This window comes from Uloborus diversus, chromosome 5, assembly GCF_026930045.1.
Source record: "Uloborus diversus isolate 005 chromosome 5, Udiv.v.3.1, whole genome shotgun sequence".
Taxonomy (NCBI): Eukaryota; Metazoa; Arthropoda; class Arachnida; order Araneae; family Uloboridae; genus Uloborus; species Uloborus diversus.
Genome location: NC_072735.1, coordinates 56,986,785 through 57,010,971, shown reverse-complemented (window position 1 = coordinate 57,010,971; position 24,187 = coordinate 56,986,785). Strand labels below are relative to the sequence as shown.

Here is a 24,187-nt window from a genome sequence, read left to right as displayed (position 1 = left end):
GCGAATCAGTCAAAGGACTTGTCTTACATCCCATGCTTGTCACTTCAAGAACTAACGACGGGGGATGTTTGTAAATTCTGAAAGCGACAGGTTTTAGCCTTAGAGCAGAAATTAAAATTTTATCTCTTCTCGGTGATTTTAGCCTTTGACATGTGGGACAGTAGAAAGGACACTGAAAAACTAGCTTGGAGTGTAAGATTTTTTAAATTGTCGTTCAAGAAGTAAGAAAACCGTTATTGGAAAGTATTTTAGTAAGAAATAAAACTGTAAGTAATTTTTTCGAATAATTTTAGCTTTGTCCTATTGAAAAATTCAAAATTATATTAATTCATTCGAATGAAAAGATATGAATTATCAATTATTTTAATCTATCCATACTTTTATAATAAGTTAATCGTTGACTATGTGTTTTAAAGGGAATACAAGTTCAAGACGTCACTCCTCTGGTGGCGACATTTTGCAGACAGTCTCAAAGGCGACGTGATAACGAGGTTTGACATCCTGATATCTTCTTATGAATGTTAATATGAAAACTGCTTGAATCAATTGTTCGAATAAAAAGATATTCTAAGTTCTGACAATGCCTGTCCTGGTTCACTCCTGGCTTCAGGCGCTGCTCCTTAGCACACCAGTTTTTGAAAAGTACAAACATCGAAAGTAGAGTTCTACGGAATCGTTAAATTGCCCGACAGATAACAGTTCGATATAAACGGCGACGGATCAGTATACTTAGGCATCATTTGTTGCGTCGCCAAAGAGCTCCTGTACGGCAAGAGTCCTTCACTGGTGACAATCACGCACATCGGATTGGTACCCACCGGCAGCAGTGGTCACTGCGTTGGCATGGTGGCTCGCCAACGCCCCTCCGCCACCGGAAGTTTGTTGTCATAAGGGCTGGGTGGTAGTCCCCGGCCGCCAAACCCAGCCCCAAGTCTCCAAGGTGGTGTGAGAGGAGGTTATTCGGCAGCCCCGAGGCGGATAGCTCTCCCATGGGGCCGAGCCGGAAGCCGGCCGCTGCCGCGGCGGCGAGCGCGGCAGCCGAGTGTCCGCCGCCGGAACCAGGAGCCGAAGCTCCCGCGGATAGCAGCCCGCCTCCTGCACCGCCCGTATGAGCTCCCGGGCTGAGCTTGGGGAGCTCGGAGCCGCTGAACATGCCGTTGGAGCTGTCGCTGCTGCAGCAGCCCATGGGAGCGGTGTCCGAGTCGAGGCTGAGGGGGTGGTGGTGTCCTCCGTGCTGTCCGCCGCTGTGGTGGTGGTTGTTTTCGGAGGAGGCCGGCCCGCGGTCGCTCTTGGAGTCCAGCGGACTACTCCTGTCCTGCTTCGTACTTCCGGTTGAGTTTGGGGTTTTTGGTTTGTCGCCAGGTTCCCTGAAAAATATGATTTAAAATAAATTAAGAGTCCAAAATGAAACGATGAATGGTTGATTAAGCATTTCAAATTTGAAAATCATGCTTTAATTCAGATTATGCAAGGTTTATTTATTCCTTCAAGGCATGAAAATAGTCTTTGATGTCTTTTTAGAAGTGGAATTCATTTTAGAAGAGGAATATGCACTAAAATAGTGAAAACCATAAAATTTTAACAATTTTAGTGTTTGACATTTTGTATTTAAGAAAATAACAAAACATTCAAATGAATCATTTTAAATGTTCCATTTTTTTTTTCATATTCCACTTTGCTAAATTTTAATTTAAAATACATGTTTGTAAAAATACGATTGACTACCTTTTTGCAAGGCATTTTTGATTTTCAAAGCGTAAAATGCGCTTTTAGAGTCGTTAAAAGTACAAGTGGCTCTTTGTTTAACGACGCTCTATTCAACGAATTACTCTATTTAAAGTCACGATACAGGACGCTCCACTGTAGTCATAGAAACCTTCTATTTAAGGACGCATTCTATTTAAGGACAATTTTTTGTGGTCCCTTGAAAGTCGTTAAATAGAAAAACAACTGTATCTCTGCTTTCACTGCAATAGCATCTATTACAAACTCAAAGGCGCTCACAAATATCAGCCAGCCTTTGGATATGCTAAAAACAGAGTTATTTACTTTGTTCGCATTTCGTCTGTATTAAATAATACAAGTATTAAACATTCGAAGCATAATTTATAGTTCAGTCTTTATACTCTTCTATTGAGTGGTTAACTTAAGCATCTTAAAGATACCAACATTAAATTGACTAGTAATAATATAACATAATTTTATCAATAGTTTTCCTTTTTTCTAGGATAAAACAGTAAAAAAATGATGTGACTTGAACGCAAAGAAAGCAATTAAGTTCATTTTAAAGCGTTATCAAATTCATTCGGTCTAAATTGTTTCCTGACATATCGTCGCCTCAGAGCAACAGTAGGATAGTATCTCAGTGTTATATTCCTGGGATTAGATGTCTTAATGTTGCTTTGATGCGACGGTATATTAGTCAGTTCCAAATTTTATTTATTTATTTATTTATTTTTTGAAGGAAGAAATTGAAATCAGCGCTTTCCTTTTTTTTTTTTTTTTTTTTTTTTTTTGAGCAATCACAAATTGCTTATTGCTCTCCATTACTATAGTTGATGGTCCTTTGATTTTACTTTTCTATGCTTATAATGCAAACCCCTCTGGTCCCCAGACCTCCACGAGCCTGTCCCTTCTCCTGGACGCTGCCGTCCATATCCCCTGGGATCGATTAATCGAACCTCTCGACTTTACACAATCCTCTTTAGACAAAAATAGCATCCAGCACACAATATTCAGCCTCCTGCACACTACTTCTAGCATCCAACCTCGGCATCAATTCAAATTTTGACGACTTTAATTCAAATTTTTTTTTTTTTTTTTTTCAATTATAGTTGCAATAAGAGCCATTTCTAGGTACAAGAAACTCATCGAGTAGGGTCTTTGTGAAAAACATAATTTGAATTCAATACGTTAAAATTCAAATTGATGCCAGAGGCTGAATGCTAGATGTTGTGTGCTGGAAGTTTTTTTTTTTTCCCCCAGTAAGCAAGCAAACAGGAATGGAGAAACGAACTACACGAGCTGAATTAGGACAAAAGTTCCTCCAAAATTAGGCTTCCCATTTGAAGTGCTGCTATACAGCGTGATTTAGAATATTTTTTCATTGAAAGCCTGCATACGATTTCAACTTTGCAAGGGTTTTACTCAAAACTTAAAAAAAGATCACGTATATCCCTTTGTTTCTCGTTGCCTCAATATTAGGACAACTACATAAACTGAATTTCAAATTCTTACAGCAATGCAAAATACCTGGCGTATGAGACGAAGTTATTGAAGCAGTAAGTGCTCTTCTAATGTATATACCGGAGAAAGAAATTAATACTTTCCGCAGGAAATTTCACTTTAGGTGTTTCTGAGCTGAAAGACTAGATTGATGAATAAAATATTAACTACTCTGTGTTTAATTTTTATTTTTTTCCATATCGGTATTCCTAATATAACCAACAAATAACATTTTTCCATTTATAGAAGAGTCAAATTTCTTACATACCGTAAATAACCTTCTCAATCGCAACTATATACAATATGAGCTCATTTTTTCAATTTACCTATTTCTCCGTAATAACGACTCATATTTATACTACTCATAGCTCATACTTAAGCTATATTATATTAATAGAATCCGCATTTTAAGGGCTTAATTCTTGACCAGTAGAGTAGCCAAGAGGACGGTCCAGGGGTTCTGGACCCTCCCCGATAAGTGTCAGAAAATTCAAAAATGAAAATGTGCGTTTTTACTTCCTTTTACAAAAGGAAGTATTGTATTCGCAAAAAAATTTTCACTCAAAAATCGACCTTAATTTTCATTTTACTCACCCCGAATGAATATTGAGTTTTTTTTTTGGACTCGGCCACAAGTGGATAAGTGTCAAAGAACGTATCGACACGTGAAATATCCATAATGATGTGTTTCCCGAGTTAATTACATCGCTTTTCTAGTGACGTCTGTATGTACGTGTGTGTGTATGTGCGGATGTGCGTATGTATGTCGCATAACTCAAGAATAGTAAATCCTAGAAAGTTGAAATTTAGTACGTAGACTCCTAGTGGGGTCTAGTTGTGCACCTTCCTTTTTGGTTGTATTTGGATGTTTCTAAATGGGTCTTTTTCCCCTTTTTGGGAGGAAATCATTGTTAATATCGATGTAAACTCAAGTGGTGTTATAATTTGGCGGACACTTGGCGATATATTGCCAGTCTTTTGGTCGCCAAGTCTTGTCACCAACTTGGCGACAAATTTGGTGATTTTTTTTTTTTAATCTGTTTCAATTTGGCCACTGTTGGTGATATTTAGAGAGTAAACTATTGAATCACATTAAAATTGCCACTAATGGGGAAATGACATTAAAGTGGAGTAAAAGGAAATCATGTGATGCACACATCAGCTCGTTTTCACTCATGATATTCTTGCTTGTATAGAGTACAAGAAAACTCGAATTTGAGTACACGGAAGTATAATTTGTACTTCTTACTGCTTGTAAAACATAAAGAAAATCGAAATTGAAAATATACATTTTTTTTCACTTTTTTCTCATAAGAAACCGTAATTGTCCCTCCCCCCCCCCACCCGAAAAAAAAGATGGTGCACTTAAAAGATGTTACAAAATAATACACTTACATTGAAGTTCCTGGTAGGAAGCATTTTCAAAAACGAAGCATGATCTCAGTCCTTTTGTTAAAAGACGGTTGGTGTAAAAATATTTAAAAAACCAGTACTCTAAGTTTGTAGAAGATTTTAAGCCAAATCGGATTTCAGGACATGCGTTATATGGCTGAGTTAAACACTATATATGTACGTAACCCTCTTCCAAATGAAATCCTGGCTGATCCACTATTCTTGACATGTAGTTTTGAAATAATGAAATTTCTCGTATGAAACAGAGGTTTACGAAATTAATAGCTGTTTAGTATACATATTGCACAAGAGTAATCATCTTTTAGCGAAACTATTTAGAGTAAACCGACCAATGAATAAACATCACCCTCCAGTTAACGAAAAGCTCCGAAGTTTTGTTTGAAATAAGGTTTCAAAACTTCTTCCTTAGCTGATTTAGGTGTAGTAACTTTTTTCTATACATTTTTAAAAAGAGAGCGACTGAAAAGTGCCGTATTTGTCCACTTGTTGGAGATATTCATTCACTGGGTTGGTGCAACTTTTGCCTTTCAACCCCTCCCCCCCCCCCCCCCCCCTCCCCCGAAAAAAAATTCTCATGTAAAACCATAAAAGTTCTCTCAATTTTTCAAAAATACTTACCAGACCAGTTAAGAGTTCATTCACGGGTTGGTTTACCCTACATCATAAACATTTTAGACTAATAGTAAAAGTAGATTCGACTTTAGGTAGGAGCAACGTTTTAGCAGCGACATTTCTAGTATGACGCGTAAAAATTACATAAATCAATCAAAATGTTTCTACGTCATGTTCAAAGTGTTATGCTATGAGTTTTGAAAACTGAAATTTTTGATGATGTAATAGGTTTGTTAATGATGTAGGGTAAACCGACCAGCCACGAGTTCATTCACGGGTCGGTTTACCCAACATCATAAACATTTTGGAATAAATGTAAAATTAGATTCAAGTTTAGGTATCAGCAACGTTTTAGCAGCGACATTTCTAGTGTGACGCGTAAAAATTTCAATTTATTACCACACTAGTACTCATTTACACCGCCTCACTTTCCTCCCGAAGCACAATAATGGCTATATGACTTTTTTACCCCGTGGAAGCGCCTCTTGAATAATCAATTAAAGTTACCCACATACTTCTCCATGGCACGCGATTTGATTTCTGTCACAGCTCCAAGAAAGGATCTCGTTTCGCGAAGAATATTCGGCAAGCATCTGAAAGAGACGCTGATGTTGCTGACACTGGGGACTGTTTACACTGGGTAATGAGATGTGATGCTGAATGCGCGGCTGAAAGCGTCTCGCTCTGCACGAATTTATCTCTCCAAGACAACCTCTTTGTTGATCCTCTTCGCAATGGTGCTTGTCTTCTTGGAGGACCTTGGATAGAACAGCTGTCTTTTCATTTAGAAGTTTTATTTTTGATACGATCTTTTTTGTATGGTCCAAGCCGATACCATGATGCTTCTTCTGGGAGCTAAGAATTTCTCAGAGACAGTTTCTTGAGTTTTTAGGGCAGTTGAAGAAATTATTAAAGTGTGACAATTAAGAGTAAAAATTTTACATTTAGTCTAAAATGTTTGTGATGTCGGGTAAACTGACCGATCAGTATATGAACTCTTAACTATTCGGTTTACCCTACATCATAAACTATAAACATCGTTAACGAAATTACTACATCAACAAGAATTTCATTTTTGAAAATTCATAAAATCGTTAAAAATTTCAGCACTTGGAACACGATTTCAAAATATTTCAGTTGTAGTATGTAAGCATTTTTGAAAAATTTTGAAAAACTTTTCGGGCTCTACGTCAGGGTTTTTTTGGGGGATTGAAATAAAAAAAAAATTGCACTAACCCTGTAAATCAGCGATTGGCATTCTAAATTCTGTGCCGATCTATTTTCCAAGTTTGGCGAGCGCCAAGATCGACTTCCGGGGGTGGGAGGGAGGGGGATCTCCCCTCTCTGTGGCATTGGTAAAATGTTGTTCGAACCAGTGTTTTCTACTTTCAAAATTTGTACAACATTCGAAACAAGTTTGATCTGTAAATTCGTTTTTCCTTTTGTGGAAATTTTTCAATAGCAAAAGTAAGAAATAAATATTTCTCTTAAATATTAGAAGTTGGGGCACTTCCAGCTTCCAGCGCTAATAAAAAGTTTTGAAAATGTTTTGAATAACTTTTGTTTTAGAAGTTCAGTCGAATTCTTTTGCAGAAAATGTTTTTTCATGGTACTCTGGGGGGGGGGGGGGAATGTTGTAAGGATCGACTGAAAACGAGCTCGAGATCAACCGGTCGATCGCGATCGACGGGTTGCTTACCGCTGCAGTAAATGAATACCCTCAACCGGTAGAAAAATGCAATATTTTTCTGTCAACATAGGGACACTGTATAAAAGTTTCCAAAGTAGGTTCCTCATTAAAGCAGGCTCAATTTTTAGAATGCTCCCAGGAGTTCAGATTCTGTAGGTACTTATTTCATTACTTATTGTTTTTTATATATTAGAAGAAATTCCAGCCTATAGCGCATGTGAAGAGCAAGGGTTTATGCACTTGTTTTGTTGGAAACTAAGCCGTTTCGGCATGTATACATGAATGTATTCGTTACAATTGAACTCTCCTCCCCCCCCCCCGATGAAAAATGTTTTCTTCACCTAATACATAACTACTAGTTTTCTCCAAAGAAAAAAAAAAGACTTCAGGGGCGCTTTATGTATCAAGTAGGTTAACAGTTAGCAAGGTAATCAGCGATTCTTATTCTCAATGAAGAATATATTATTTTGTTCGTGTATTATTGGTTAATTCTAAGCAGAGCAGAATACGAATCTAATTATCTCATAAGAAACTCAGTATAGTAAAAGAAAAATAGATCATATATTATGAGAGTTAAGGTTTTTCCTAACAAGTCTTTTTCAACAAAAAAATTAATTTGACATAGAATGTTTAAGAAGCACCTGGCGTGAAAATATTTCAGAATTACTGTCGCCTTTTTTAAACAGGTAGTCTACAAATAAGCAATCATCAGTTTAAAAAAGTATAATTTTCTTTAAAACTTTTGAGAAGTTGAAAGACCTGCAAAAATAAGCTCTCGTTCTAAAATATCTCTAATTTCTCAACTATGATGCATTGCACATTTTTGAACGCTGAACAAATACCACCAGATGTGACTGAAGCGTAATTGAATATTTTTTTCCTGTTCCTGAGAAATCCTGGGTTAAACTAACATTCCACAGTCTTTCTGTTTACAAGATTTCCACCTAAATATTTCGCGCGTTTACCATTTCTTTCAAACGAAACTAGAAACAAATCAAAGTCAAGAAAGCCAAGTGCTTGTCGTTGCTCAAGACTGCCAAGATATTTAGGAGAGCACCTTCCACAGTTCCGAGATCAGGAATATTGCCAACTTGAAAAAGAGACAAAAAAAAAAAAAAAAAAAATCGGATGGGCGGGAAGGAGACACCGAAAAAAAGTTTAAAAGAAGTTCCTCATTATTCTCGATATCTTTCAGTTTTAAAACGTGAAGAAACAACAAGCGGCGAAAAAAGATCTTTTCATCAGGAACAACCCCCTCGAATCTGCTGTCTCCACCGACGGTTGTGTCACATCACTTGACAGACAGGTTAAGAAGAAAACGAGAAGAGATCACCGAGTGTCTCAACCCCTCCACAAAATGCTACTTTACCCTGAAGATGTATTAATAGAACAGTAGGGAAAAGCGGCATTATAAATGAAATGTGAAACGCTGGTTAATTAAAGTAGGTGAAAGAGAAGATAGCTGAGCTTGAAAAAGCATCCTGAGCTACAGTAATTAGTTATCGAAGACTTTACGCGTAAACAATGCTGATGATATAACGAGGTAATAAGGATGCATCTTTTAAAGTGCTTGTTGATAATTCGGTATCTCCAAAAATGTCTCATTTGCATCACATGAAATGTTGGAAGTACTTTTCAATAATAATATTCTAATAATTAAGCTGAATAGGTTAAGAAGAAAACGATAAGAGATCACAGAGTGTCTCAACCCCTCCACAAAATGCTACTTTACCTTGAAGATGTACTAATAGAACGGTAGGAAAAAGTGGCATTATAAATGAAATGTGAAACGCTGGTTGATTGAAGTAGGGAAAGAGAAGATAACTGAGCTTGAAAAAGCATGCCGAGTGTCAGTAATTAGTTATCGAAGATTTTACGCGCAAACAATGCAGATGATATAACGAGGTAATTAGTTTGCATCTTTTAAAGTGCTTGTTGGTAATTGGATAATTTAGTATCTGCAACAATATTTCATTTGCATCACAAATGTTAGACGCAATTTTCAATAATAATTTTCTGGTTAAGATCAGGTTAAGGAGAAATCGAGAGGAGATCATACAGTGTCTCAACCCCTCCACAAAATGCTACTTTACCCTGAAGATAAATTAATAAAACGGTAGGGAAAAGCGGCATTATAAATAAAATGTAAAACGCTGGTTGCGATTGAAGTAGGTGAAAGAGAAGATAGCTGAGCTTGAAAAAGCATGCCGAGAGTCAGTAATTAGTTATCGTAGATTTTACACGTAAACAATGCAGATGATATAATAAGGTAATTAGGTTGCATCTTTTAAAGTGCTTGTTGATAATTCGGTATCTCCAACAATGTCTCATTTCCATCAAATGAAATATTGGAAGTGCTTTTCAATAATAATTTTCTGGTTAAGAAGAACAGGTTAAGAAGAAAACAAGAAGAAATCACAGAGTGTCTCCTTAGCCCCTCCTCAAAATGCTACTTAACCCTGAAGGCCTGAAGATGTATTAATAGAACGGTAGGGGAAAACGGCACTATAAATGAAATGTGAAACGCTGGTTGATTGAAGTAGGTGAAAGAGAAGATAGCTGAGCTTGAAAAAGCATCCTGAGCTACAGTAATTAGTTATCTAAGATTTTACGCGTAAACAATGCAGATGATATAACGAGGTAATTAGGTTGCATCTTTTACAGTGCTTGTTGGTAATTGCATAATTTAGTATCTGCAACAATATCTCATTTGCATCAAATGAAATGTTGGAAGCAATTTTCAATAATAATTTTCTGGTTAAGATCAGATTAAGAAGAAATCGAGAAGAGATACAGTGTCTCAACCCCTCCACAAAATGCTACTTTACAGTGAAAATAAATTAATAGAACGATAGAGAAAAGCGGCATTATAAATGAAATGTGAAACGGCTCGTTGGCGATTGAAGTAGGTGAAAGAGAAGATAGCTGAGCTTGAAAAAGCATGCCGAACGTCAGTAATTAGTAATCGAAGACTTTACGCGTATACAATGCTGATGATATAACGATGTAATTAGGGTGCATCTTTTAAAGTGCTTGTTGACAATTGGATAATTAGGTCTCTACAAAAATGTCTCATTTGCAGCAAATGAAATGTTGGAAGCACCTACAGTAACAGTTTTCTGGTCAAGAAAAACAAGTGAAGAAGAAAACGAGAAGCAACGGAGAGATCAACCACACTGTAAGCTGTAAAAGTAAGCTTTAATTCAGCCCTTCCTCCCTTAAATCAGGGCCAAGACTACAAGCGTGGTATCTACACCACACGACATCTAGATACTCATAAAAGAAAAAAAACAAAAAGTAGCATTGAAGATGATCATGATTTTACTTAATATTACTTTTAATCGGTTCACTCCCAAACATTATAGTTAGCGCAAAACTTTTATGAAGGTTTGTTTACTGGTTGATTTCAATAGTCTAAATTAATATTGCATAGTTAAAGCTCAAAAATAGTTCTAATTTATGAAATTTTAATTATTTGTTAGTTTTTATTAATCATTTATACGCCTCCCCGCACCAGTTACACTGCAAAGAAAAATCAGAACCGTTCCTGGGAAATAATGGGCAGCTAATGTGTCTAATACCTGCCAGTTAAAAATATGGCAAAAGACAGGGACGCATCTCTCTAAAAGTCAGGTAACCTTCTTCAAATTTACCTCGAATCTCCCGGAAGAATTCAGAAACCTTCTCAATCCACGGTTTTGCAAAAAATTAGGATCCTTCCAAGAAAAGTTAATGTTTTAGTAATCGCTTAGAAAGTTCCTGATTTACCTAGAAAGCGTGGAAACTTTTTTAGCAAATATGGCCAAAGTTTATGCAGAATTTCAAGCAAATACAAAACATCTCATTCTCGTAAAATTCTTGCAGAACCTCAGTATCCTCTCTGCCCTTGTCAAAGGTTCAATCTGGACAAGCCTTCCCCGAGTTGAAAGCGAAACGATAAAGACGCTGGATATATCTTCCCACTGGTAGCTAAAAATAGTTTTCACCATAGTAAGAAGTCCGCATTCAAGTAACGTGTACAAATTCAGGAAATTATTTGGCAAAGATTTCTGATTTCCACAGCACATTGGTGGAAACCGGTGAAATCCCGGAGCTTTACGGGAAATAATCTGTGACGTGAAATAAGGAATAACAACCTTTACTTGCACAAATCTGCAATTTGTGCAATTAAACGTTGTTATTCCTTGTTTTACTTTTCAATTACTCTACAATAATTTTTTCTTGGTGTTGGAATTTCTTTTTTTGTCAGTGTATAGTTTTAATTTGCGCAGGTAATTTTGATCCCCATATTCGGAAATTTATGAGAACATTTTGTGTCGAATTGCAGTGAAAAAAGAACTTTTTATCGAATTTTTCGAACCGAACTTCAAACTTTTCCAATGGTAAAAGGAACAAACGGTGAAATTTTCAGCAAAATTGGCCGGGCAGTTCTCGAATTTTGCGCGTTCAAACACACAGAAGCTTTTTAGAGACTTTATTTTATACTATGTAAAGATGCCTAGCGTTATGGAGTTTTCTCATAAGCAATCAAAAATGTATTTTGTGCACCCATAATTTGTGAATACGTAACTGCTCGTGTATAAAATCTCTTTGCAATCTTTAGCAGCACACAGTGACTTACAAAAGAAAAAGTACGAGCTGTCTCTATTTATTCATCATTAATTACCTGCTTTTACTTCAATCCTGATCCAGAGAGACGGATTTTCTTTCAAAACGGTTCGTTTCTTAACAAGGGATCTTCTGCAAAGAAACAAATTGTCCCTAAAACCAGATCCAGAGCCATTTCCTAATTAGCCGGATACAAATCGGGTTACGTTTTCTTTCTAAATAAATCATTGTTCTTCGTTTTGCTTCGTTCAATTTCACGCGCTCTTTTAAAACACAATTACAACTCAAAACTATTAACTTAGAGTCAGGCGTGGCGATCCATTAACTATACCCACGATTTCCTAGCAGCTTGATACAAGACTTGGGTTTCCTGCATTTTTTCCCTCTTCCTTCTATCTCAGTTTCTCGCTTTCTGTCGCTCAATGTGCATTAGTATCGGTATCTATTTGTCTAACTGCTTTTTTTTATTTATTTGTTCATTCGCTTTTGTTTTCCTGACTTTGGAATAACAATGCGTTTTGTAAAAGAATGTGTCAGGTAATTATTTCAGGCGGCGGTTAAGCTCAGGCGCCAGTTTAGCAGGGACGCCATTTTGGATTACGAAAGTCAGCGGTTTTAGCGTCGACTTGATTGAAAGTAGTTATTTGGTTGCATGTTACTGTTACAAGTTCTTTCTTTGTTCACAACACAATGGCTCATTCATATGAACTTCTTTCATCGATGTTTGATTTATAAATTTTGTTTTTGTGCCAAAATTTGTCTGAACGTTTCATTCTTTAATCGATAAAGAGGTCGAGAGACGATATTTATCTCTTAAAAAAATTACAATCCAAATACGTCAAATCTCCGTGTAATCGAATCATGCACAAAACTTTTTAGACATTACTTATTTTGCATGATAATTTAAAAAAAAAAATCCTTCGTTTTGCAGTACAGGATGCATTTTTTTCCTTTTATTTCAAAAGAAAAAAAAACTGCGTCTTTAATTTTACTATTCAAAGGAGAGATCTGAATTTTTTTAAACTGTCGCTTAAGATCATGATGTATATATGCAGGCTTTAGCTCTGAAGCGTTATCCCTGACCAATACTTCTTGATTGAAAAATATCAGGAATACGATGTACACCTGCTACCTGCATTTGATTCCTATATGCAAATCTATTAAACAGTCAGTTTTAGTTACAACTGAAATAGGGACCGCATGTGTCTCAAGGATTGAGTATCCTGGTTGCTATGCAAGTTGCGGAAAATCTCGTCAAAATGTCACCTGCCTCATTCATTATTAAAGTTACATTAAAACTATTATTATGCTGATGCAAATAAGTCATCTCCATTATTCACCCATCTTTTACGAATATTTTTGTTATTTCAACCTATGGAAATAGCCGTGTGATAGTTAATGGGACCAGATGAACTATTTTGTTGCATCGAAATGTCTTTACACATGTCATAATGTTGTATAATATTAGGACGATGACTGTCCTAATATTAAAGACATGTCATCGACATGTCTTTAATATTAGGAGTTTTCTTTATAACAGAATGCTCGCTGTAACGTTTTCTCTAAAACAGAATTTGACTGCAAATATATATATATATATATATATATATATATATATATATATATATATATATATATATATATATATATATATATAAAAATATGACTTTTTTATTAATCAAGTTATGTCTTTTATTACATCGTCCGTAAAATCTCACTAAAACTGTTCAGAGAAATCGGTTCAAATTTGGGAAACCCCGTGTATATGATTAAGATTAAAAAAAATAAAATAAATAAAGCACAAATTGTTTAAAAAAATGTTACAATTATATATATTAAGGCTACATTGGAACCCCCTTCATCAGTGCTAAAAGTGTTCAACTTGCTAACACAATAACAAAATCGTCAGTGAACTCACATCAACCAATATGAGTCAGGTATTTATACTGAATTGGCAACTATAGTGTTGTGTTACCAATTAGAAAAAAACATTTTAAAGACTCGCCAAAAGAAAAGGTGGTTTGAAACCAATTTACATTACGTTTGCAATATTTGTGAAATAAAAAACAAATATTTCGGGGGATGCCCCCCGATGATTCCCTTCAAAAGATGATTCCTTCCCAAAAGATGATTGCAGCTAAATTTCACTTCATTTAACGAATTTTTTGGTCAAAAATTGAACTTTTATCTTCAGCAACGAACGTTAGGTCAAAAATGGAGTCTGCCTAAAGCTCCGAACACTCCTACTTTGCAGGAAGATAGGTATCCCTTCCAACGTATCACGCTCCTTGCTAAATAATAACACTTTTTTTTCGAGCATTTATCTCAGGGGGAAAGGGATTGTTTCCTATTACCACAGGGAATTGCATAACGACGATGGGGGGCTTTCAACTAGAACAGGGAACCCCCACCCCTGTGAGAATTTTCTCACGCGAGGTGAGAACGAACACTAGAAATTCTAAATTACGTGGCAAACTGAAACGAACAGCTCGATTATTTAACCGGATCGAAAATTATTTTACGTTTCGTGGAGGCAGATCATTTTTATCCGAGCTGCCTCCCCAACCCCTAAGACAATGCTTAGTAGATTCAAGAGCTATTATTATAACGGTGTATCTCATCACGTGGGGAGTGATATAGGATATAGAAAATGGAGAACGTTTCCAGCAAGAGAGTAAATGATTGCGTGTTGAATCTGGAGAATTTGACGTAGGATAATGTATTCTAAAATCTATATTTTTAAGAGAGAATAATAAATTAATTCCATATATGACCTTTAATTAACGAAATGTATTACACCCCCATTTTATGGAATCGTGTTTTTCCCCCTTGATTAAGTAATTTATTAGTCACTTGATTTTCCTTCTTCTCCCTTTGTTTTCTTTTCCACAATTTGTTGTTATGAATCTTACAAAAACTAACATTTAGTATGTGTGGGATGTTTTTTGAAATGAAAATGCAAAATTGATTCTTAGGGGCAGATAGGGTTGATGTAGTACTCTTATGAAACGAGTTGTCTTAGAGCGATATTACTTTTTAACAAATAAAGAAACCAATGATCGTCCCTTTTGACGAGAGTTCTTGGTTCTTCGGTAGTCATTTTCAATAAAATGGTCTATTATTGTTGACTGGCGACAGCTAATAGGTAGCTTTAGACGTAACCATCCTCATATGTATAATAGCGAATGATCAAGTAGCCTTCTTGACGTCATCAACAATGAAATTCGCTCCACGACATAATTTGATAATATTTTATATTTTTGGTAATATTTGACATGTAGGGGAACGCTTTATTTTTAACGAGGATGAACTGGATCCGCTATCTGAACTGTTTTTCTGGTAAGCCATTTTAGAAGATTGAAGAAACGAAAAAGTGGTCAACACAATGAACGCTATCTACTGGAGTTTAGTGTTCATCCACTGGGATTAGGGTTAAAATTTCAATTATCAAAATATCACCAAGCAGTAAATTGCTCCGTTCAAATGTTGAAGCGATTTTCTAGTCATTAAATATTACTTCTTAAACAGGGTAGTATGCACTTGGACTAGTTTACCAAAAGCAGCTGTTACTTGCAATAGGGTGAATAGTTTTAAAAGTACTCTTGAATCTTGATCTTCATTTGGGATTTATAAATTGACTAGGACGAGCTTTGCTGAGCTCAAAGCAAGTTGCTGTTCCTCACTTTTGTATATTTATTTATTTGCATTTGTATAAAGCAAGGCAAAAAAAAAAAAAAAACACACACACACACATAAGCTCTTTTAGCGAAAAAGAAATTACATAAATTATTTATTTATTTATTTATTTTTTCAAATTTCTCCAATTACAATAATTTCTTACGATACTTTTATGCTACGAAAGTTCTTAAGGAGACCAATGTCCACTCTTGTGAGCGCCAATGCTTTCAGAAGTCTTTTCTGGAATAATTAAACTGTTTATATTCCGGAGAAAATTTTTATTTAGATTGCATTTACAGATTTAAGCGACCATTTTTGAAAAAACGTCTAACTTGCTTACTACAAGTGTAAAGGGACCACGATATTTTCTCGTTATAGTGAAGTACTCGTAAAAAACAGGTTCTTGAAAAAAATCATAAAAATCCATCATAGTTGGTTTTTCTCTTCTTTTTGTAAAATCACTGAAAAGTACCAAATAAGTTGGTTACTTTACTTTGAACTGTTTGAATATCTCTTTCTTATGTCATTGTTTTTGAGGAACACACATATACAAACATGTATTTTTTAAATGTTTTTTTTACTCCGTAAATTAAAAAATAGGGCATCGCATGTTCTCAGGATTTATGATGTATCACTAACTTTGGTTGACTTTGGGATGTTAAAGAAAATTTACCCAAAGAGGATAAGCTGAGCTGAGAGTCAATAGAAATTTTATGAATCACAAAAATATTTCACGCTTTAAACGGGGTTTGCTCGCTAAAAATGAGTTATGCTCCCGTAGATTTAACATTATACCAACCAAGTATTTCTGTTTTCCTCGCTAAATGCGGGTTCTCGTTAAGTCAGGGCCAAGGGCGCCCATATGCAAAATTGTAAAGGGAGGGGGGGGGGGGTCAGATATTTTCCCCATGGAAACCGATTTCAAGACAGATTAGTCATTAAAATTTGACATTTTTAATAACTTATTCATTAATGGCTGGCGAAGAAATGTTTTAACATTTATGCAAAGAAAAAAAATACTAAAGGCAAGGAAGTTCTAATTTCTAAGGGGGGGGGGGGGGGATCGAGCCCCCATTTGCCGCCCTATATGGACGCCCATAATCAGGCCCGCTATAAGTGAGTTCGACTAACATTGTAGAATAATAAGCATTTTCATTAATGAATCTGTGTGGCCTCCCATGCGTAAATGGCAGTCTTCGAATTATAAAGTTATAGTTTTAAAAAAGCTCTAATTAAATAGATAAAATAAATGTTTTTTTTTTTTTTCAACTGCGTATTTTTTTTTTTTTCCTCTCTCTCTGTCTGGAAAATCTTCGATATTGAAGTACCGAAAAGGTGACCTTTACTTGAAAAGTAAAATAAATTATAACAATATTGTATCGCAAAAAATTTCGAATGAGCAGTAACCTGCAATTTTGTGCTGTAAAACGTTGTTATATCGTATTTTAACTTGGATAATGCTCAATAATTTAACAGTAAATACATTTATTTATGAACCATAAGCATTACCAACTTCAAAAAGGCTCCGTCAAGACAACCGATACTGCAAAAATAAAGGAAACATCAAATCCTTTCAACAGAATAAAAAAATATAAATAATAATAATTTGAATTTTGACATTTTGAATTTGAATTATGTTTTTCGCAATCACGAGTGTGTAGATGTAGGCATGTGTGTTTGTGTGTATGTGTGTGTAGGCGTCTATGTTTATGTCTGTGTACAGGCATGAGTTTGGGTGTGTGTATGTGTGTATATGTAGGCGTTATGTGTTTGTGTGAGTATGCGTGTGTATGTGTGTGTAGGTGTATGTTCGCATGCGTGTGTGTGTAGGATATGGACGCAACCTGGAGACGGTTTTCGCTAGAGGAGCCGGTCGACGGGGGGATGGTGCGGAGGGTGGTGGTGGGAAAATAAAAGACAGCTCGCCAAAAACAGTCAAGTGAGAACAATAAGCAATGTGATTACTCAAAAAATAATAATAATAATAATTTTAAAGAACAACCACTGTAGTAAAATTTTTTATAAGAAAATAATCTAATTGTGCTCCACTAATAGGATGGCTCTTATTACTGTCACATCATTAGAGAAGTATAAAAAGTAGTGTAAATAAATTCGTATTTCACTTTTGAAGCAGAACGAAATTCAGTAGCGGAAAACTTAACTAAAATTACCAAACAGCCATTTAAAAATTCTTAGGGGAACAGCATTTTTCCTCTTAAATTCATCACCAGATAACATCGAGCGCAAATGTTTTGGGAAACTTATAACTACACCATTTTTGTATCAGTTCTATTTCCGCCTAACAACTTGCAAAAGCTCCATCCAAAACCTTGTTTTGCTTCTGTTTTTCTGCCCATTCTTTTTGTGTTGTTTTTCCCTTTCCTTTTTACACTCTCCTTCTTGTTAAAGAATCGAAAGAGCAATGGGGAGAGAGAGCAAAGCAGGGCCCAAAGAAAACCTTCAGCCGATTCAGCACGGTATAAAGTTACGTTCTTCGGCGCCATTTTACGGTTGTGAAACACAAAATCATAGCACGACGCAGTGCCAAGAGACAGAGTTGCTTCCCAAATGTATCGCATGTAACAAAACGTCGCCGCAACGATGGAGTGTAATGTATTGGGGGTGTATTTTGTCCCTGGCGTTGACAGGTGCAAAGCTGCTCGAAAATTAAACGGATCGAATGCGGTATTTGCACTTTTAGCGTAACGCTTATTCTTCGGCTTAACTCTGGAGGAGTTATTTGCGTTCCGAAATATGTTGTCGATTCAGTCCCTCCCGTTCGGAATACATTTTGCAGTGCTGAAAATTTTAGTGATCCTCGCACCTGTTTTTCATGAATTTGTCACTTTTTGAATTATTTGTGAAATTATATTTTTCAAAATCTACTATTAGTCATAATTGAAGACCTATCGGTTTTGAGGGGAAAAGTAAAAAAGGTAATCATGGGCGCCCGGAACTTAAATTTTTGGCAGGGCAGAAATTCTTATTTTGCCGAATGGAATGGAATTTCGCCGAATGACGATAATTTTCTTTACTAAATAAAGCTGTAAGTCTGTATGTCTAGATTTCTGGATCTCTGTCTGTTACGCGCATAGCGCCTAGACCGTTCTGCCGATTTTCATGAAATTTGGCACAAAATTAGTTTGTAGCATACGGGTGTGAACCTCGAAGCGATTTTTCAAAAATTCGATTTTGTTCTTTTTTTATTCCAATTTTAAGAACATTTTATCGAGCAAATTATCATAACGTGGACTAACGAATTACCATAACGTGGACGAGTAAACAACCATATGCCATCATGGGCGAGCAAATGAACATAGCAAATTGGTGAGAAATTCATCATACATTATTTATAAATAGACATGCGAACCAAATGACCTTTTAATTTTCTACTATGGGCAAAGCCGTGCGGATACCACTAGTGTAGAATAAAACTCCAAATCTTGCCGAAAGGAAGCTCCAAATTTCGTCAAATGGTCATAATTAATTATCCGAGTAGTACTCCAAATTTTGTCGAATGAAGAAATATTTTGCCAAATTGTCAGACAAAATTTGCCGAATAAGGACATTTGTGGAAGGTCAGTTTGACCTCCCGTGACTTATACTCGGGGTGCCCGTGAATGCAATCTGAATAAACTATTTTTGAGAAATAAATGTGTACCAGAGGCGCCGCTAAAGGGGTGGAAATCAGCACCGTTGAGCTCATGGTCCTAATATATCGGCAAAAAACTCTGGCCCGAGGTATGTGAAGTGGACGTAATAAAATTGAGTTGCCACACGAAGAAAACTTCTGCTTTCCGAGTTCGAGTAAATCCATAATGCAACCGAGGCAACGGAAAATACATGCGAAAGGTGAAGGTTCAGTGAAGCCTACCAATGCAGCAAGATGGTTAAAGTAACATTACTATCAAACAGAGATAACCTAAGTTAAAATTATCGCCACGGTATGTAAGAGCTGGCTGAAACATGACTTAAGGCGATAAAACATAATAGCCTGTACTTCGAAAGCCAAGTTTCTAAAGTTAAATCAGTATGTAATTTATTGCAAAAATTATTACAAACCCTTAGCTAAATAATAACCCTTAGCTTAAATAATCCACCAATTCCCGCCTCTTCCTGGGATCGTTCTTAGAAGGGGAAACAAGGTAGGTTTGACCCGCTTTTCACAAATACAATTTTTTAAATTTTTTTCTGACCGTTATAAAATTTCTATATTAACATTTTTTGTTTCCTTATGATGTGTATAGCAGCTTTTTACATTATTATTTTCTATTTAAATCAAATACTAATTTTTTTTTAATAATAATTTTTCAGGAGTGCCCAGACTGGGTCAAACCTCCCCATTTGAGGTTTGATCCATTATAAGGGAGATTTGACCCACCGAAATTAAAAGTTGAAAAATTGGGGCTGAAATAATTACACGTCTAATGAGGTACTATTACAGGGTACCAGCAATTATTACATCTAAGGAAATACCATAAAATGCTAAAAGAATTAAATTTGAATCAGTAAAGATCCTGATTGCTAGAAATGTCACAGTCAAATTTCATTTTGAAAGCAACTTTTTCTGTGACTCTTTCTTAGTGACATATATTCTGGACACTATTGCAGCATTTTCTTTTCCAGTAATTTTGCAAAAAGTCTCCAATTGAAATGATTCAACCATTGTTTGGAAGTCTCCGAAATAACCCCATCATTTGAGATGTGAAATTATTTTTGTTTTTCAGATTCATTTTCTGAATAAAAACCTAATTTTTACTTTGAGTTCTTTCCTGGTCTTTTCCTTGATATTTGAAGATCGTTTTCCCATATTGCGCATTTTTCGATACTAGTTTTGTCAGGGGTATCTGAAAATCCTTGATTTGGTATTTTGTACCGCATTTGCCTTTTCAAGGTCATCATTTTATTTATTTTCATATTATAAAATAAAAAGTACTTCAGTTACGATAAAATGTAGATGAGCTAACAATTGAGGAAATTAGATATGAGTTAAGTATATTATTATGAAGGGGAGGGCGTTTCTAATAAATGAGAAAAGCAAGTTTCAATTGTGTTTATTTTGATCGGAATAATGTGTGAACAGGTAGTTTCTTCAAACTTTGTCAACTGAATGAATCCTTAGAACTATCAAGGTTATTGAGGGCCTCCCCACTCTCTGAAAATTGCATCTTAGAACATATAGAAATAGATCAGTATATTACAAGTATACTTTACGAAAATTCAAGTAAAGCGAAGCAATGTATTTTTTGTTCAAAAAAACTACAGTAAAACCTGTCTACAACGATACTGTTGGGACCTAAAAATAGTATCGTAATAGACAGGTTATCGTTATCGACAGTTTGATTATTCATGTTGACATTTTGCTGCGGCCAAAAAGAAAAAATTGTTATAAACAGGTTATTGCTATAAACAGTATCGTTATTAAGCAGTATCGTTATACACAAGTTTCACTGTATTAAAATAAAATCTCATTTACTCATTAGTAGCATTTACTTTGGTGACTGGGACTTTCTTGAATGCTTTCCTCAAATTTTTAGTTTGACTGACGAAATCCCCAGAACTCTGGGGGTCGAACGAACAGCTAAAACACAATTCGAATCACATTCGAATTTGACATTGGAAAGTATTCAATATTTTATTTCTTCGCTTTCATTCTTTTTTTATAAGTCCAGATGGCCGACTAGCTTGTTTTTCAGAGCAGTGGTAAACAATTAATCATGCAAAGAAATATACATCCGAATGCGTGAGTTCAGCGGCCCTGTTACAGCAAATTCATACTGAATGATCGCTCGTAACCACCCTCAAAGCATACCCCAGGTCCACCCTTCGTATTTCCTGATGCATTCGGTCAATATATCTAACACGCGATTATTACGTAGGCCAATCAGCTGCATCTGTGCGCTTAACACCTGGGATTGGCTGCAAGTTAATTAATTTCTATGCTTTTGATTCAGGAGTTAGAAACTTAGTATGAGTAGAATTAGGGGAAAAAATGAATTGACTGGGTGAAAGAATGAGATGTTTCCGCATGTTTTCCTAAACAGGATACCATAATAATGGGATAGTATCTGAAATTTTAAAAGAATTTTTTTTTCTGAGAGAACATGTTTAAAAACATAGGATTTGATCATTTTTTTAAATAAATTGACAAAGTTTACTATTTTTAAAAGAAATTTTACTCGTTGCACAGACTCAATTTCATTTTTTACGCTTCTACGCATGACATCACAAATGATGAATTGCCATTCACTGCTGCCATTAGCGCAGAGCGCAATATTTGATTCACTTCTTTACTCATATGTAGTGGCGACGATATGGTTGATAGCAAGCGTAGAGCACAATATTTAATTCGCTTCTGAATTATCATAACCTGGAAATGCGGTAGACAGCAAGCGTAAATATTCAGCGTGCCAGTAGAATGCGCCAAAGTGCGTCATTTGTGACGTTGTAAAAACTACGCCTTGTTTGAAAAATCGGACAGTTAAAGAAATTCATTAAAAAATAACTGTTGGGAAAATGAAAGTATTTTATTAGTATGTTATTTTTTTTTTTTTTGCTCACTCTATCAACTTCAGAGACTAAAAGTAGTATTTTTGTCTGAAGGAAACAACCATGTTCCGTAAAAAATACATTTCTGATTTCGAATAGAGAGGATTTTATCGGGGTTGCGGAATCGGAATCGGACAGATTTTAAGGAGAAAGCTTGAATTGAAGGCCTTGAAATTCCAAGAGATGGAGCCAGTCATTATGCCTCCACCTCCACAGTCCTGGGTTTGCATCCTCGTTTGATTTTTTTAGTATATTTTACACAAAACAAAACAACGCATCAGAAGTCTTTCCATGGTAAATGATCTGCCATAGGTAATAGGATTGTATGAAAAGATTGTTGTTGCGTTTTAAAAATTGCTATCTTGAGAATAAATATACCGTAAAGTGGGGCTTACTTGGACCTTAAATTATTATTCATTGCTTAGAGTTATAAAAAACTAAGTCTTGACACATTTTCCACATTGAATAGCTCTAAAAATGATTAAAACTTGTAATGTTAGGCATTTGATCACATTTCAATTTTCCAACATAGTTTAGAAGCGTTTATCACTTTAATTTGTTCGTGCACTAATTTTCGTACATCCACTTGAATTGCTCAGTAATTTTAATATGTTATTAACATTTACTTCAGCACGATCGTACCGAAAAGGAGGAGCGTATGTATTTGTAAATCATTTACAGGGACAACCATGCATATTCAATTATATTGCAATCATGGAAAAATAAAATTATTTCATAAACGTTCAAAATTTTAATCAAGAGTAACATATTAATAAGTACATATATATGATTCGACATTTGAATATCCTTATGGAAGATAAAAAAACACTTTTTTTTTAATGTGAAGTTTTTCGACAGATGAAAGCCAAAACAAATTTTAACGATCTTTTCGTTCTCACCGGAGGGACGAAAAAAGCTCACTCATTCGCTTCAAGCAATTACGCTGACGAAATATTATAACTTAGACACGATATTATAAATTTAAAAAAAATCGAGACGGAGAAAGAATTTCTTTTTCAAACCGCGCTTTTTTTTCTCGTGGTCTTCTAAAGGGCTGTTTTGGTTACATACGCAGCACCGTTATTAGAACTTCCGTTCACTTACTGATTGCATCACACTGTTAACAATAAATCTCTTACTTAAAAATCCACACGATTCCTGACAACACAAGCAAGTAAAACCATATATTCAAAATTAATAGTTGAATTAACTTTTCAAATATCATCTAATTTAAGTGTTTTGATTACTAAATGTTACTTTTCCAGTGCTGATAGATATTTTTAAGTAAAATTTATGCATGATAGAGATAGCAAGACATGTATATAACGGCAAGCTGAAGAATTAACGTACTACTTTGAAACACTTTTCAATATGTTCGAAAGCCTAAAAATCTACACTTTGATCAAATGCCTGTACTTAGGCGAAATTTTGAAGAGTAATCGCAGAAGTGTTTAGTTTTAATCCAATTTCGTACTTCATTCAATGTAGAAATGCATCTGCGTAGTTACTTCGTCCGCCATTGATTGTGGTTGAATGATGTCAGCGCGCATGCGCCAACGTGTCACCCTTGCATTTAGGAGGTCCGTCTTCACATTTATTAGCGTCATTCACCTTGATCACATTTCCTAGCCTCCATTGCACCCTGAGGCACCGTGTTTTCTCCCCAGGGAGCCGAATGGTATTCCAGAGGCACCTGTAGTTTTGACAGTGTAAAGGATCGAAATCTGTTGACTACCGCCAAATTTAGAAAGTTAAAATTTTTATATTGCATATTGTTAGTAAAATAACTAGGTTTATAGTGTCAACTTTTGTTGTTTTAATTCATTACTGTTACTATCGGTCATTTCCCCTACAGTTGTTTAAATTGAAAGTTTAAATTTAGAATGAAACATTTTGTACAAAAGTTGTTTTGAATCAGCATAATGAGCAGAACTACGGATTCAGTTTGGTTTATTTGTTTTCCTGCAGAGGGATTAAGACTATACATAAAAATATTATGTATATACAATGTTTTCGTAAGTGTATTTAGACTCATGAATTCATTTTCCTAAGTTCTAAAAGTAATACTTCCTCTTATCACCCTTAAATGACCCTACATGCGAAACTCCTTAAATTTAAAATATCCAAGAGGAATGTTTAATATATTTGATGGCCTGCTAAATAGTATTTATAAACAAATTATCATTCAAATTTTCTTCAAAATTTTGACACAGAAGTTTTATTGTTTAACTTAATTCATCGTAAATACCATAACTGATCCTTAGATATCTATTTAAGCAATACATCACAAGAAAAGACTTATTATCGAGTAACAACACTTTTCTATGTACTATTTTAGTTGTTTGAACAGCTTTAATAATGTTTTCCTATACGCTTTTATATGAAAATACAATAAAAAAGATGAAGATTGAA

The 24,187-nt window shown here is 35.3% G+C and overlaps 1 protein-coding gene across 1 annotated transcript in view; it reads right to left on the bottom strand.

Annotated features, from left to right (window-relative positions):
- Positions 1 to 793: 793 nt before the first annotated feature.
- Positions 794 to 24,187, bottom strand: part of LOC129222936 (homeobox protein six1-like) — a 56,947-nt gene continuing 33,553 nt past the window's right edge. Inside the window, exon 2 of the mRNA XM_054857497.1 lies at positions 794 to 1,367. Within this exon, the coding sequence (XP_054713472.1) occupies positions 794 to 1,367 (574 nt within the window). The remainder of the gene's footprint in view (positions 1,368 to 24,187) is intronic.